Source organism: Strix uralensis, chromosome 14 (genome assembly GCF_047716275.1).
Source record: "Strix uralensis isolate ZFMK-TIS-50842 chromosome 14, bStrUra1, whole genome shotgun sequence".
Classification (NCBI taxonomy): Eukaryota; Metazoa; Chordata; class Aves; order Strigiformes; family Strigidae; genus Strix; species Strix uralensis.
The window spans coordinates 23674432-23686841 of record NC_133985.1 but is presented as its reverse complement, the minus strand read 5'-3'; the positions used below and the strand labels follow the sequence as shown (position 1 = coordinate 23686841).

Sequence of the window (12410 nt, the reverse complement as noted above, 5' to 3'; positions counted from 1 at the left end):
AACGTAGAGGTCTAAGGCTTATGCATGCATTTATTGGGATTAACTACCCACATCCTTTCTTGATATCTTTTTCTAATGAAGAAAAGCTCCAAAATACTTATGCTAAATTTGTATCAAGATGAAAAGCAGGCTGAACTTGTTTAAGAATATTAAGAAACAATTAATGCCTTAAACTAGTCTTCCCATGGGATCTTATTGCCTGCTATAAGATTTCCTCTAATACAGTGTCTAGTTTAATGAACCCAGGTGTTTCTGTTTCAGAACAACCGGAGGTCGCTGCCATTGTCCAGCTGACCTGGTGGCCGTCACCTGCAGTGGCCAATGGCACGTCAAGGAGAGCACAAGAGCAAGGTGAGCGCAGGTTACTGCTCCCCGGGGGTTACCTCCCTGCTTTAACACTGCGTGACTGTGGCGTTATTTCAGTCTTTAATCTGGGTTACAGCAAGAGAGGCTTCTTAATGCTATTGTTGTTGCAGTATAATATAGGAAGAGATATATACCAAAACCAGAAGAGATGAGGGAACTTTACCATCCTGACTCTCATAAAAATGAAACTACAAAGTTCACTTAAAATAACCGCTTTGCTGACCCTTATCTATACTAGAAAACTCAATTTAACACACAGTGCAACAGATCATTTAGACGGCTGAATAAACCCCGACTGTCCCTGGTCTTGGCTCTGTAAACCCACGCGGTACAACTTGAGGGCAGCCTGGGGCTGTTCTCGGGAGGAGGCAATACGCCGACCTTTTCTGTGCCCTGCGTAGCTGTTCTAGATATGCATTTGGGGGTCCTGTACATTGGAAATCAGCGATACTGAAAGGTTCTGTCTTTCCATACTGGTGTCAAAGACAAGTTGGAGATGCCTTCAGCATGTTTGTGGGATGAGAGTACTGCAGCCCACACAAGAGCATCCTAGAAGGAATAAGCAACCTGTGTTTGCTTATGTTGATTGCCATTTGCAATGTACAGTTGTGTATGAAATGTAAAACCCTGAAGTGGTCAGGCAGTTGAACCAGATGGTCGTTGTAGGTCCCTTCCAACTGAAATTATTCTGTTCTGTTCTGTCCCTCGTCCCATCACCTCTGCAGACAAGTTAGAAATAGAAGTTGTCAGAACAAATCTCCTCATCGTGTTTGTGAAGCCCTGATGGCTCCGTGGTGCCGTCCTAGCCCCGGCTCTTGTCCGTACGCAGCATCTCCGTCCCGTGCAGACGAGTGGTCTGGCCAGTCACATCCAGCTGGGAACAGCGACCAACACAAAGTGCTCGAAGCGCTCGGCTCTGCTGCAGGAGTGTGCCTCTGGGAGAGATTGCTTCTTTGCTCGAGGCAAACAGTGATTGCTTTCAGCATGAGGTAAGACAGCCGTATATATCCTAAACTATTACCTGAACTGTTAGAGCTGCAGGTATTGCTCTTTCCTTGAATGGCACCAGATTTTTGGTTTTGATAATATCTTGCATTGTGGTTCATTTTCTTTAATCCCTTTTGACTACCTGTTCTGCTGTTTCTGGCTGTGCGAGCTTCACTGCAATTGCTAGGGACCTGGAAATAAGGAACAGATCCATTTTCTGGCTTCTCTCTGCTTTCCAGGACATGGCAGTGTCTCCTTCAAAGGATTCCTTAGACCAAGAGGGGAATCTTTGAATTTGGGATGGGAAAGTAGTTTAAGGGTCCCTCCTGCCCCTCCTGTGCTGGTAGAGGAGAGAAAAACCCCAGCAGGTGACTCTGGGGCACCTCCAGTGCAGGCAGCCACAGCTCTGCACCGCAGCAGGGGGGCAGTCTGTGCTCTGCCGCAGGGCTGCCTGTCCTCACCCGCAGCCATGTCTTCCAGACTAAATTTTGAGGGGACAAAACCAAATGCTGAGCTCCATTTCTAGCCTCCCAGCTGGTAGCAGAGCTGCATGAGCTACATGCTGAGAAGAGGGGAAGCCCGGCTTGTCCCCAGCTCTAGAGCCTTGATCTGTTTTGAGCAGAGGTGCCAGTGGCCAGGACAGCTGGGGACAAGAAGCTTTTCAGCTGCTTCTGTGCCAGTCTCTGCAGATCTAGATTGTCCTTCTCTGCTTTTTAGGACTTATAATGTCATGTGTGGGAACTGCAGGAAAAATGTTTGTGTCTGGCAGAGGAGCTCCATCCACGGCCGAGTGATTCAGGCCCAGCATGCCTTCGGCCCTCTGCTGGCGGGGACGACGGGAAGCGTGCTGGTGGGGCACAGGGCTGCTGGCTCTGCAGCTCCTGTGGACAAAATGTGGATTTTTGTCTGTCGGCTGACAAGTGCTGTGGCCTTATGAGTAGGACCCTGCATCACAGTTTTTCCAAGCCATAGTCACCAAACCCCCCCTGACCTTGTGGGAGACGGCACTTTTGTACCAGTGACTCACAGAGGCTTTTCCTGTGGAAGGAGGAAAACCCATTTCCCCAGATCCACCCGTGTCAGTGCCCAGGGCTCAGGCAGGATTTCTGCAGAGTTCACCCCCCATCAGCTGCTTTTGGGAGGTCAGGAAGGTGGAAGGGAGAAACTCGACGTTTGCTTCCTGAAGTGTGGAAAATTTCCATGGAAATGATTTAGGTTTTGGGAAGAGAACATCTTCCGGCACTCCCAAACACTGATGCTTGGTAGGAAATAGGAACCAAGAGAATCATTTTATGTACTGTATTTACTTCAGAGCATTTACAACAGGAAGCACTTAGTTTAATGTTTAGTTCTAACTAACTCATTTTGTCTGTTAATTTGTGCACTTGGCTTGGTGATGCTGAAAGTACATTGCTGGAAAAAAAAAGAAAATTATGGAAGTGAGGCTCGGGCCAGCTTTGCTCTCCACCAGTCCCCCGGGCTCCTATGGGAAATAGGGACCGTTCCAGTGCCAGGACCACAGAAACTCTCGCTGCAGACGTACGCGCTTTCTCACGCAGAAAACCAGACTGTGGGAGTAGAGGAACATGGGAGGGCCAGTTCTCCTTCAGAAAGTCTCAGAGACAGACTCTCTGGTGTTAAAAGAGGACAAGGAGCACAGAAGGAGACCTCTGATTGCCTCGGGAGCGACCAGAAAACAAACAGGACTCAGGCAAACTGAGAACGGCTGCACGGCAAAATGAAGCAAAACATAAAAGGCATCAAGAACGAGTTATGGAAATATATTAAAAATAAGAGAAACTCTGAAATGAAATGCATGCCTGTTACTAACTGGGAAAAGTGAACAAGCAACGGGGTGCTGAGAGTCTGGAATATTCTTTTTTCAGCAAGAAGCAGGAGGAGGCAGGAGGGCAGGAGGGCTGGAATCAGTAACTGAAAACTAGGCAGGACAGGTGTGTTTGTGCCCTCCGGGCTGGCTGAAACCCTCCGCTGGGATGGACCCACCCTTTCCTCCTCTGACCATGGTCACAACCTTCTCTTCTTCACCTCCTCTTCAACCCTTTCCTCCCATTTCTGTGCCCTTTCAAATCTCACAGCCCATCCTGTTTCCAGGTTTCCCTCTAAGCCTGGTTTTCTTTCCTGGTGCTATTTCCTGGAGCTTGCACTGACCACTGGCATAATGTCACCCCTCACTTTAGAGAGCAGAGCGCATTCACTCGATGAAATCTGTGGCCAAACTTTTGTGGATCCAAGTGAATAACAGTTAATGCTTACATGCTTCTTTAGCATCCAAAAAATATTCAGAATTTTGGTCTTCTGGGGCATGTTAGTAATTTTGAACACTCAGAAGGTAACATTCACGGACGTTTTGTCAAGGAACGATTACAGTGTTGGGTGGCCCTTTGATCTGTGCCTCTTACTCCCTGCTAAAGCTCCCTGTGCTCCAGGGAAGGGCTCGGGGGCTCCAGGGCTCCCCGTACTCGGAACTGGAATCACGCTGGACTGTTCCAGCATGTGACGACTGATCTTTTCAAAATCATACGTTCTTTGTAACTGCCCAGATATTTTTTCTAATATTTTAATAGCAAAAATCAATGTAATTTAAACAAAAAGGAGAAGGGTTAAAAAAACCATAGCAGTGCAAAGCATTTGGTTTTGGAACCAACTGAAATTAACTTGAATTAAGTTTTTCAAACTCTTCATCCAAAATACCATTCAATTCAAATAATTTTTTAAGGCCCAGCTCAGTTTTTTTCAAGGTCTGTTTTTGCTGCTTTTTTAAAAATTTTGTTTGTCTGTTCAGATACTGAGCCAAAAATACCCCATTGATTTCCCAACTTTATTTAGGACATAAACCAAGCCTTTATCTACCCACACGGAGCAACCAGTATGGTTTTTACTGTACAGGGCGCTTTCCTGCTTTGCAGGCCTTTCACAAAATAAATTGTCAAGCTGAAGTTTTCAGAAGGATGTACATCAAGGTCACTGCTTTTTACTGTGTTCATAAGATGTAGGAAAGACAAAGAAAAGCAACTAAAGCGCCCTGCAGCAAACCACCCCGCTGAGGCTGGGGAAGCCGGCAGCTGATCTCTGCTTGTCGTTCCTCCCGGTGCTACAACACGGGTGTATCTCAAATATGATTTCTTTCTCAGGCTCTGGCTGGTTTCTGTCCACTCTTGGATGTATAAGATCCTCTGCAAGGCATCTGTTTCGCTTTATTTAAAGCAGGTTAATTGCAATGGCAGAAACTGGGGTGCTAATTAAACCCAGAGATAAAGACAAGGTGTGCCTGGAGGTAGCTGGCTCTGGGCTGAGGGCAGAGGGAGAGGCTTTCCCGGGCAAGGACACGGTCCTGGGCGCGGGGTGAAGAGGCACCTGGTTTGTTTTGGTGGATTTTTCTCCCGTTAGCATGTCCAGTTGCTTTTTGTTAATCCAAGGCAGCTTTTTATTTTAGTGGGGTGGTAGTGGCAGCAGAATGTTCAGCCAAATACTGCAAATATTGGCACACTCCCTACCTGCAGGGTTCAGTGTCTGTCTTTAAATTCAGTTGGTGTTCTCCTGTGTGGAAGCTCTAAAATCACAGAATCACAGAATTGGAATGGGCTGCCCAGGGAGGTGGTGGAGTCCCCATCCCTGGAGGTGTTCAAGAGGCAGGTTGACATAGCACTTAGGGATATGGTGTAGTTGGGATCTGTCAGTGCTGGGTTAACAGTTGGACTAGATGATCTTCAAGGTCCCTTCCAACCTAGATGATTCTGTGATTCTCCTCTGTGGAAGCTCTAAAATCAGTGGGACACTGAGTAGAAGAAGGGAGAGCCTCAGTACGTCCAATTGCCCACTGATACTTTCCAGGCTGTGGAGCAGACAGAGACCAACGGGGTGTTTTTCCAAGACCTTTGGGCCAAGGGCAGTCGGTGCTCGTGAACCCAAACCCGTGTGGGTTTCGGTGCTGAGGAAACGCTTTTTTCCTGCCTGCGATGCCTTTGGCCGCTGCAGGGAGCCTTGCCTCTCCGAGGGAAGCCTTTCCCTCTCTCTCTGTTTTCTGGGTGGTTGTAACTTTTTCAACGCTGCCTCTTTTTTTCTGATTTTTTTTCCCCCTCTGTCATCGTCTCCGTCATGCCTGAGTGAGACATGACCCTGCTGTTACCATGCCCCACCCTGAGGTATTTCAGGCTCTGAGCGGCTGGAGACCAGGGGGGGGGCCCCCTCTCCTGCGGAGCTGTTGGGAGAGCCCAGGGGAGACAGCGCAGCCAATGAACTCCGGGGTGTGGAACCAGAGACTCCTCTCGCATCACTGCTGTACGGTGCGCGGTCTTGGGGCGAGATGCTTTTCTCTCCTTGGCCGCTCTGCCAGCAGGGACAGTCGTGGCAGATAGACCTCAATGCCTTGTCCCCATTCTTAGTGGATTTGAGGCTGATAAGGGAGAAAAGATATTTGTTTTTTTTTTTTTTACTATTTTTGGCGTTTGGCATCAGCTGTGCTAGGGCAGCCATCCAATACATCTGAGTCTCCCTCCATACAAAACAAAGAAGCAAATTAAAAATATGTATGTGTGTGTGTGAGGAAGCAATTCAAAGCATCTCTTCATAGCTGGGAGAAATGCACACTATAATTATCTTAAATGAGCTAGTTATAACTTCCTCATTATTGGCAGTGGATTAATGTAAGACCACACACTCATAGCACTGGTATTTTTAAAAAAAAAAGAGAAGAAAAAGAAGAAGTGTGTGAGGCCAGCTGGGGTGGGGCTCACCAGGAAGAGACATTAAAATTTGTAGAGAAAGGAGGAAAGCGAAGCCAGGGAGTGCAGCGGGGAGGCAGATTTCTGATGGAGGCTGTGAACACCCATAAACCTTGTCCCAGGCGACTCCGTTTAAAACCAGCCCGAGGAGCAGCACGGCCCCGCGGTGACACCGTCTCTGCACGAGCAGACTGGGCTGCTGCCCGTGATACCCCAGGGTGAGTGTGAGGACAAGGCTGTAAATGTCCCTGCGCCCGGGGTTCATTTACTCCTTCACCTGTTGCCAAGCAAGACTCGCTGCTAACGACTCCAGCGAGACACCGCTAACGGCGTCAGGTGGGATCCTCCTGCTTCCCAGGTGCTCTGACCTCACCAGCCTCCACGACTGCACAGATGAACACAGGGGTTGAGTGACAAATTCATCCCTGGAAGCGCTTCTTGCAGGTGATGTCCAGGGGTACTTCCCACTGCCATCCTGCGTGCCAAAGGGAGGGCGGCAGGAGCGCTGCCTGCTGCGGATGTCCCCGTTCCTGCGCCGCTGGGCTGGGCCCCCCAAACCTCATCGGGTCCCTGGTGACTCCCACGGTGGGGGCAGCCCCGTGGGGCCGCTGGCAGATGGGTCAGGAGTGGCCCGGGACGGGTTTGGACCTGCAAGCGGACGGTTTGCCATCTCTCATTTTCATAAATGCCCGCAGTCGCTCTCTGCTGCGCCTCGTCCCTCGAAGGCAGGCAGCCACCCCGGGTGTGTGGCCTCCTCCCCTGCTGGCTGAGTGGCTTTGTGGAAAATACCGAGGGCCTGGTCCTGATCTGGGTTTCATGGGTGTCACCCCACATTCGGGGGGGAGGCAGGGCCTTGCGCGGGGGAGCCAGCTGTGGTGCGGGATGCCTGGGGAGCCCCGGCCCCCCGTGCTGGCACAGCGGCACTGTGGGGCTGTCCCGCTCTGCAAGAGGCCGACTGACCAGAAACAGACCCGGGACACGGGGAGTGGGCAGTGATGAGCCAGACCAGCCCCAGCTGTGTCACCTGGACAGTCTGAGGGGACGGAGGTGGTGCAGAAGGGAGCCATGGTGACCCTCGGGGCACAGCCTGCGGGGGGGGGCGGCGCAGCCCCGTGCTCTGTGCGAGCTCTGCCTTCCTCTCCCACCCCCGGCACGGCGGGTTTTGTGCAGAAGAGCTCAATATCCGTGCTGTGCAGAGGCAGCGATAGTCCTCTAGATACACGATTTCTATAATACAGCCTCCTTGAGAGGAACAATTTATTTCGAGGATGGTGCCAAGAAGAAGAGAAATACAGTCCTGGCTGTCTTCCAGTTTGATTTTTCTCCCACTGGGTACTGTGGGTTCAGTTTGCAAGTGGTTTTTGATGAGTGTTTATTTTGGAGCAGGACTGGTGTTGGTCGGAGGGGACTGGCACACGGGTGTGCGGTGCGGGGCAGCGTCAGGGCTGCCACGGCTGGGATTGGCCAGGACTTGCTCTTCAGGGAAATATGTGGAATTGGAGAGCCTCTAAACTCCATCGCTCCCACTCTGCGCCTGGGTAGCAGGGCCCCAAGTACAGCCTAAACACTAAACTATACTGAGGTGCACCAAAGAACCTCCCATCCAGAAAGCTGCTGCTGTGGAGCAAAGAAGGGTCAGTACCAACGGATGGAGGAAGCACTTCCTACCAACTCCTTTTCCTTCAAGAACTGCGCGATGTGACGAGGTGGTGTGCAGTGGGTGAGGGCACGTTTCCTTGCCCAAGATCTACAAGCGAGCACTAGAGGTGTGCCAGGGTGGCTGAAGAAATGTTCGAGTCTCTTTGCTCTCGACTGTGGCCCAGCGTGACCCATCAATCTCTGCACAGATACCTGCATCTTCAGTGCAGGGACGGGCTGTTCCACGGCACACATGGAAATATCCAGAATATTCAGTGTCTGTGGGAAGTGGAAAGCTCGTGTCCCGACCCTGCTGCGCAGGCAGGGAGGGTGGCGAGGGCGGGACAGCCAGCGGTCCCCACAAGTGCAGCGGCAGGTCCTGCCCTGGAGAGCGGCAGTCGGAAGAGGCTGTGCGGCTGAAGGGTGGGATGATGGTGGCAATCCTGTCCCTGCCTCACCTGCGGGGATGGGACTGGGGGCATGTGGGTGACTTGCCGGGAGGCAGACAGTGACTCCAGGACAGATCTGAGAGCACAGCCCGGGCCCTGCTCCCGAGGAGCGGTGATGAACACACCGTGAGCAGAGAGCTGGTTATTATCTACACACTGAGCCCAAAGGACATGCTGGCTTTCCACAGAGATAATCAATAACAACTGCCATCCATTTTGATTACTAACTTTCTGCGAGCCGCCTTCAGCATCCTGCCACTGGCTGCCCGCATTCCGGCGGGATGAGTGAGCCCCACATCAGCTCCTTTGTGTGCTCAGCTAGCGCAGTTTCAGGGCTCTTTAGGATCCAGTTGGATGAAAAGAGCTATTTGAATGTAAATTAATTGCCATTACAATTCTGTTTTTCTGCTTTTCATCAGCAGAGATAACTTCAGCCTTGTCACAGAGAACAAAACCATCAGAAGTGAACTTGTCAATTCAATCTCTTCATATAATTATATTCTGAGGATTCAGACAGTTGGGTGGTTTCTGCGTTATTTCTCCCCTGAGGAGGGTTGCTCCCATCTTCCAAGCACCAGGGAGAGCCCAGCCCCTCCCCTCCGGCTCACACCAGCACCAGAGCTCACCAGCTCTGCCCAGTTCCCTCCTGGGTTTGCTGGGACTCAAGGCCAGTGCTGGTCGTGGCTGCAGCTGGCGGCCGCCCCGCGCTGTGAGCCAGCAGCCTTCCCGGGGGAGCTGGAGACGCAAACTGCACGGGTTTAGCTGGGTTTGGAAAACATCCTCTTAAGTCACAGGTGTAAGTGGGTGTGATTTACAGACTGAGGGGATGAAAAGCAACGGAAGGAGTCTGCAGAGCTGGTGTTAGAGCCTCTTGCTGGGGCTGGTTTCTGTGGCTCTTGGTGATGGCAGCGGTGAACAGGACCCTGCCACCGCCTGCTAACACCCCCCCCATTGATACGCCACCGCAGCCAGGCTTGCACCACTTCTGAGCTTCACCTATTGTAATTCTGGCTTTGTGCTGCAGGGGTGACATGGAAAACGGGGAGAGTGATTAAAGAAAACACAGAGCAGCTTCCATCCCGGCGAGGCTGAGCGGGTGCTGCACCAGCGATGGCTGAGGCACGGCCACGGGAGGGACGCGCCCGGCTGCGTGTCCGTAACGTCCCTGCGGCGCTGGAGGAGGACGGTGCCAGATCGGGGTTTGTTCTGCCTGTGTGAAACCACAAGAGAGGTTGAGGTGGGCAGGAGGAGTGCCAAGGCGCGTGCGGGCCAGGAGCTGGACCTGAGCGTGGCTTTGCTCCGGAGTCGCAGGCAGAGTCAGGTGGGCACCGGCCGAGCAGGGACGGGCCTGGGGAGCCGTTTGGTGAGAGGAGAGAGGGGTGGCTGGCACGGGGCGCAGCGGGGTGATGCTGCAGCGTCTGCACGAAACCCTTTCACGCCTCTTCCACTCGTCGCTGCTGCTATCAGATGGTTTTGTCTCTGCTGCAGTCAGCAGTCTTGGGCAGTGGTTAAGTTGTGTGTCATGGTTTTAAGCCACACAGAAAACAACCTGTGTCAGCCCTCGGCGTGCCTGGTCATGATGCTCTGCCTCAGCACCGCAGTTCTCAGAAGTGGCTGTTTACCATGCAGGGAGGAAACCTGCGTCCCGCTCCCTGCTCCTGCTGCTCCCGAGCCCTCTCCCTGCTGGTTTAGTGCCCTCCCCGTGCCGGGAAAGGGAGTGAGCTGACGCCGCTGTCACCCCGCGCTGCCAGGCCGGGGCAGCGGGGCCACAGGCACGGAGGGACGGGCGCTCTGTGAGCCGGGATGCGATGGTGGCAGGGAGGGAGGCGAGGGACGGTGCTGGCCACCCCCATGGGCCTGCCAAGGCTGGTGTCTGTGCTGTGTTCCTGCCACCGTTCAAAGCTGCCAGGGCCCTGTGCCTTCTGATTGCCCAACAACCAAGTATTTAGTTTTCACATCATTTCAGGGAACTGCTTAATTAACGATGGTACATCTCCCCATTAGCCTGCCACCTCCGCTTAGCAGCCATTTTGATGGTGAGTTAATGGCTGTCGTGAAGCGATGGCCACCAGCTGGGCCTTGCCTCAGCTGTAGGCCAAGACCAGGGAGGACACTGTCTGCCTGGCCTTGGGTGTCCTCATCTTGCCCAGACCTGGGGCTGGACAAAGAAGCAGCTCTCCCCTTTCTGTACTTCCATTTCCTAGGGGAGACCGACCGACTCTGTAGCCCAGTTACACAAGATGAAGGCCAACATGGTTTCCCAACAGGTGAGGATTGCTTTTTTCCTCCCTGCAAAGCCAGTGAGAAATTCTGGGCCCGTCAGTTGTTCATGGCCCAAAGGAAACCCTCTTAAAGGGGTTGGATTGCCAAAGAACTCTTAAAAACAGGATCCTAAACTGTGTCCTGTGTCCCCTGTCCCGGCATCAAAAAATGGGGGTTCCCCAAATCGGGGTAAGCTCCAATACCCACTTACTAGCTCCTAGGACAAAGGCTTTCTTAATAAGAAAAGGTCATGGTTCTTTATTCATTTGCCTAGTGCCTTGCACAGTGGGGTCCTGACTCTAAAAGGAGTTTGAATACTTGAATATTCATAACAGCAGAACAAAGTGCAGTGTTTAAGTGCAAGCACCGCAGTTTTCCTATGGTGAAGTAGAGGAGAGCAAGACAAGGTGTAGGCAGCAGCAGTGAATGGCCTTGTCCCTGCCGAGGTCCAGCCTCACCTCTCTCAGGACACCTTTTAGCTCCAGCCCTGGCGTACCAGCAGAGCCACGCATGAGTGTGCCTCCTCCTCTCCCTTCCCTCTGGAGGGGAAAATTAAAAACTCAGGCCAGTAACCAACTTTGTGGGCCCGGGGACGGTAGCCAGCCACCAGTAGGGAAACTCTGCGAGAAGAGGACTCTCAGACTTTCAGCCTCCTCGCTGACCACGATACTTAGCAGGTGAACACGCATGCTGAGAAACCCTGTTCTATTCCTGACTTGCCATCTGAGCCTGACTCATTGCCTTGGTAACAAATTAAAACACTTTTATGTGTTTGCAGCTTGGTACATAATTTTGTAAAACCAGGGAAACTGGCTCCTGATGTTGGCCATGGAGGTCCTTTGGCTCTCCCCCACCCTGTGGGATTGCCCGGGAGTGGCCGTGGCGTTGCTGCCCGCCCGCAGCACCGTGGTTTGCGGGGCAGCGGCACGCGCTCGGGGCAGCTGCCGGCGACAGCAGCTGGCACCAGTGCAGCAAAAGCACAATAAGTATCCCTGTGTGTTTTCCAGGCACCGCTAACGGGGTCAGGCAGGGATGGCCGTGCCTGCTGCCCTTTGCTGCGTTCCCGAGCCAGGAGCCTTGCTTACCCATCGAGAGCGCAGAGGAGAGTTTGTCAGCAACCGAAACGGCCTCGAATGTCAGAGGATCACGCACCGCCCAGCCCTCGGCAGAGCCGCCCGTCACGCCTGCCCTGCATCGCGGCGCAGCTGGGCCTCTCCCCCTTCATCCCATCCAAACGGTATTTTCGCTTTAAGCTTTGAACCTGACCTACCCCTCGTGCCCTGACTCCGAGGCTGTGGCTCTGCCTTACGCCTCCCTCCGACAGAAACGAAGGAGCGGCTCAGTCCTGGTGTGTGTGGCACCGGCTCATCCTCCCGGCTGCAGCAGTGTCTGTCGCTACTGCACAGCTTCCTGCTTCTGTGCTCTTGAATTTGTGGTGGTTGCACCTAAACCTTGTGGGGTGTGCACTGTCAGGCAATCTATATCGAGGTGACTTCACTCTCTTCGTGGTAGATACAAGTGCTAAAACTGCATGCGAAGGAGAAAAGGCACGCGCCGGTGTTTCTGTGCGAGGTGCAGGCCAGCACTGCAGAAACAATGCTCAGGTCACACTCAGTGTTTTTTAGAATGAGATAAACCCTGATGGGATGTGGCTGTGGGGGAGAATTGGGGCAAACCCTTTCTCCCAGAAGGTCATGAGGCCACACAGAATTTTTAGGCAAATAAAGCGTCTCCATTTCCAGTTGATGGACCCTGTGGCACAAGCAGCCACCACCCAGAGCGGCTGCTGGGCAGGAGGATGCTCCCCCTCTCCGATGGAAAAGGGGGGCACCACCTCCTAAGGCACAGCCGATGTGCCTGTGCAGAGTCCCCAGGCTTGTAGCGTCCCTTCAGCGCTTGCCCAGCCCAAGGTGACATAACACACGTTACAGGGTCATTACTGTGCCTGCACAGGAACTGTCGGGGT

The 12410-nt window shown here is 52.7% G+C and overlaps 2 protein-coding genes across 3 annotated transcripts in view; one reads left to right on the top strand and one right to left on the bottom strand.

Annotated features, from left to right (window-relative positions):
• The window catches only part of GRXCR2 (glutaredoxin and cysteine rich domain containing 2), a 50518-nt gene that overhangs the window by 13932 nt on the left and 24176 nt on the right, over positions 1-12410 (top strand). Inside the window, exons 7-9 of one of the 2 annotated variants that reach the window (XM_074883586.1) lie at positions 262-351; positions 1092-1355; positions 11452-11681. In XM_074883586.1, the coding sequence (XP_074739687.1) occupies positions 11477-11681 (205 nt within the window). In that variant the 5' untranslated portion in view covers positions 262-351; positions 1092-1355; positions 11452-11476. Of the gene's footprint in view, positions 1-261; positions 352-1091; positions 1356-9353; positions 9382-11451; positions 11682-12410 lie in introns of those variants that run through there. The other variant, XM_074883587.1, reaches the window with a different exon arrangement.
• SH3RF2 (SH3 domain containing ring finger 2) overlaps positions 1-12410 on the bottom strand; it is a 41710-nt gene that overhangs the window by 24525 nt on the left and 4775 nt on the right. The window lies entirely within an intron of this gene.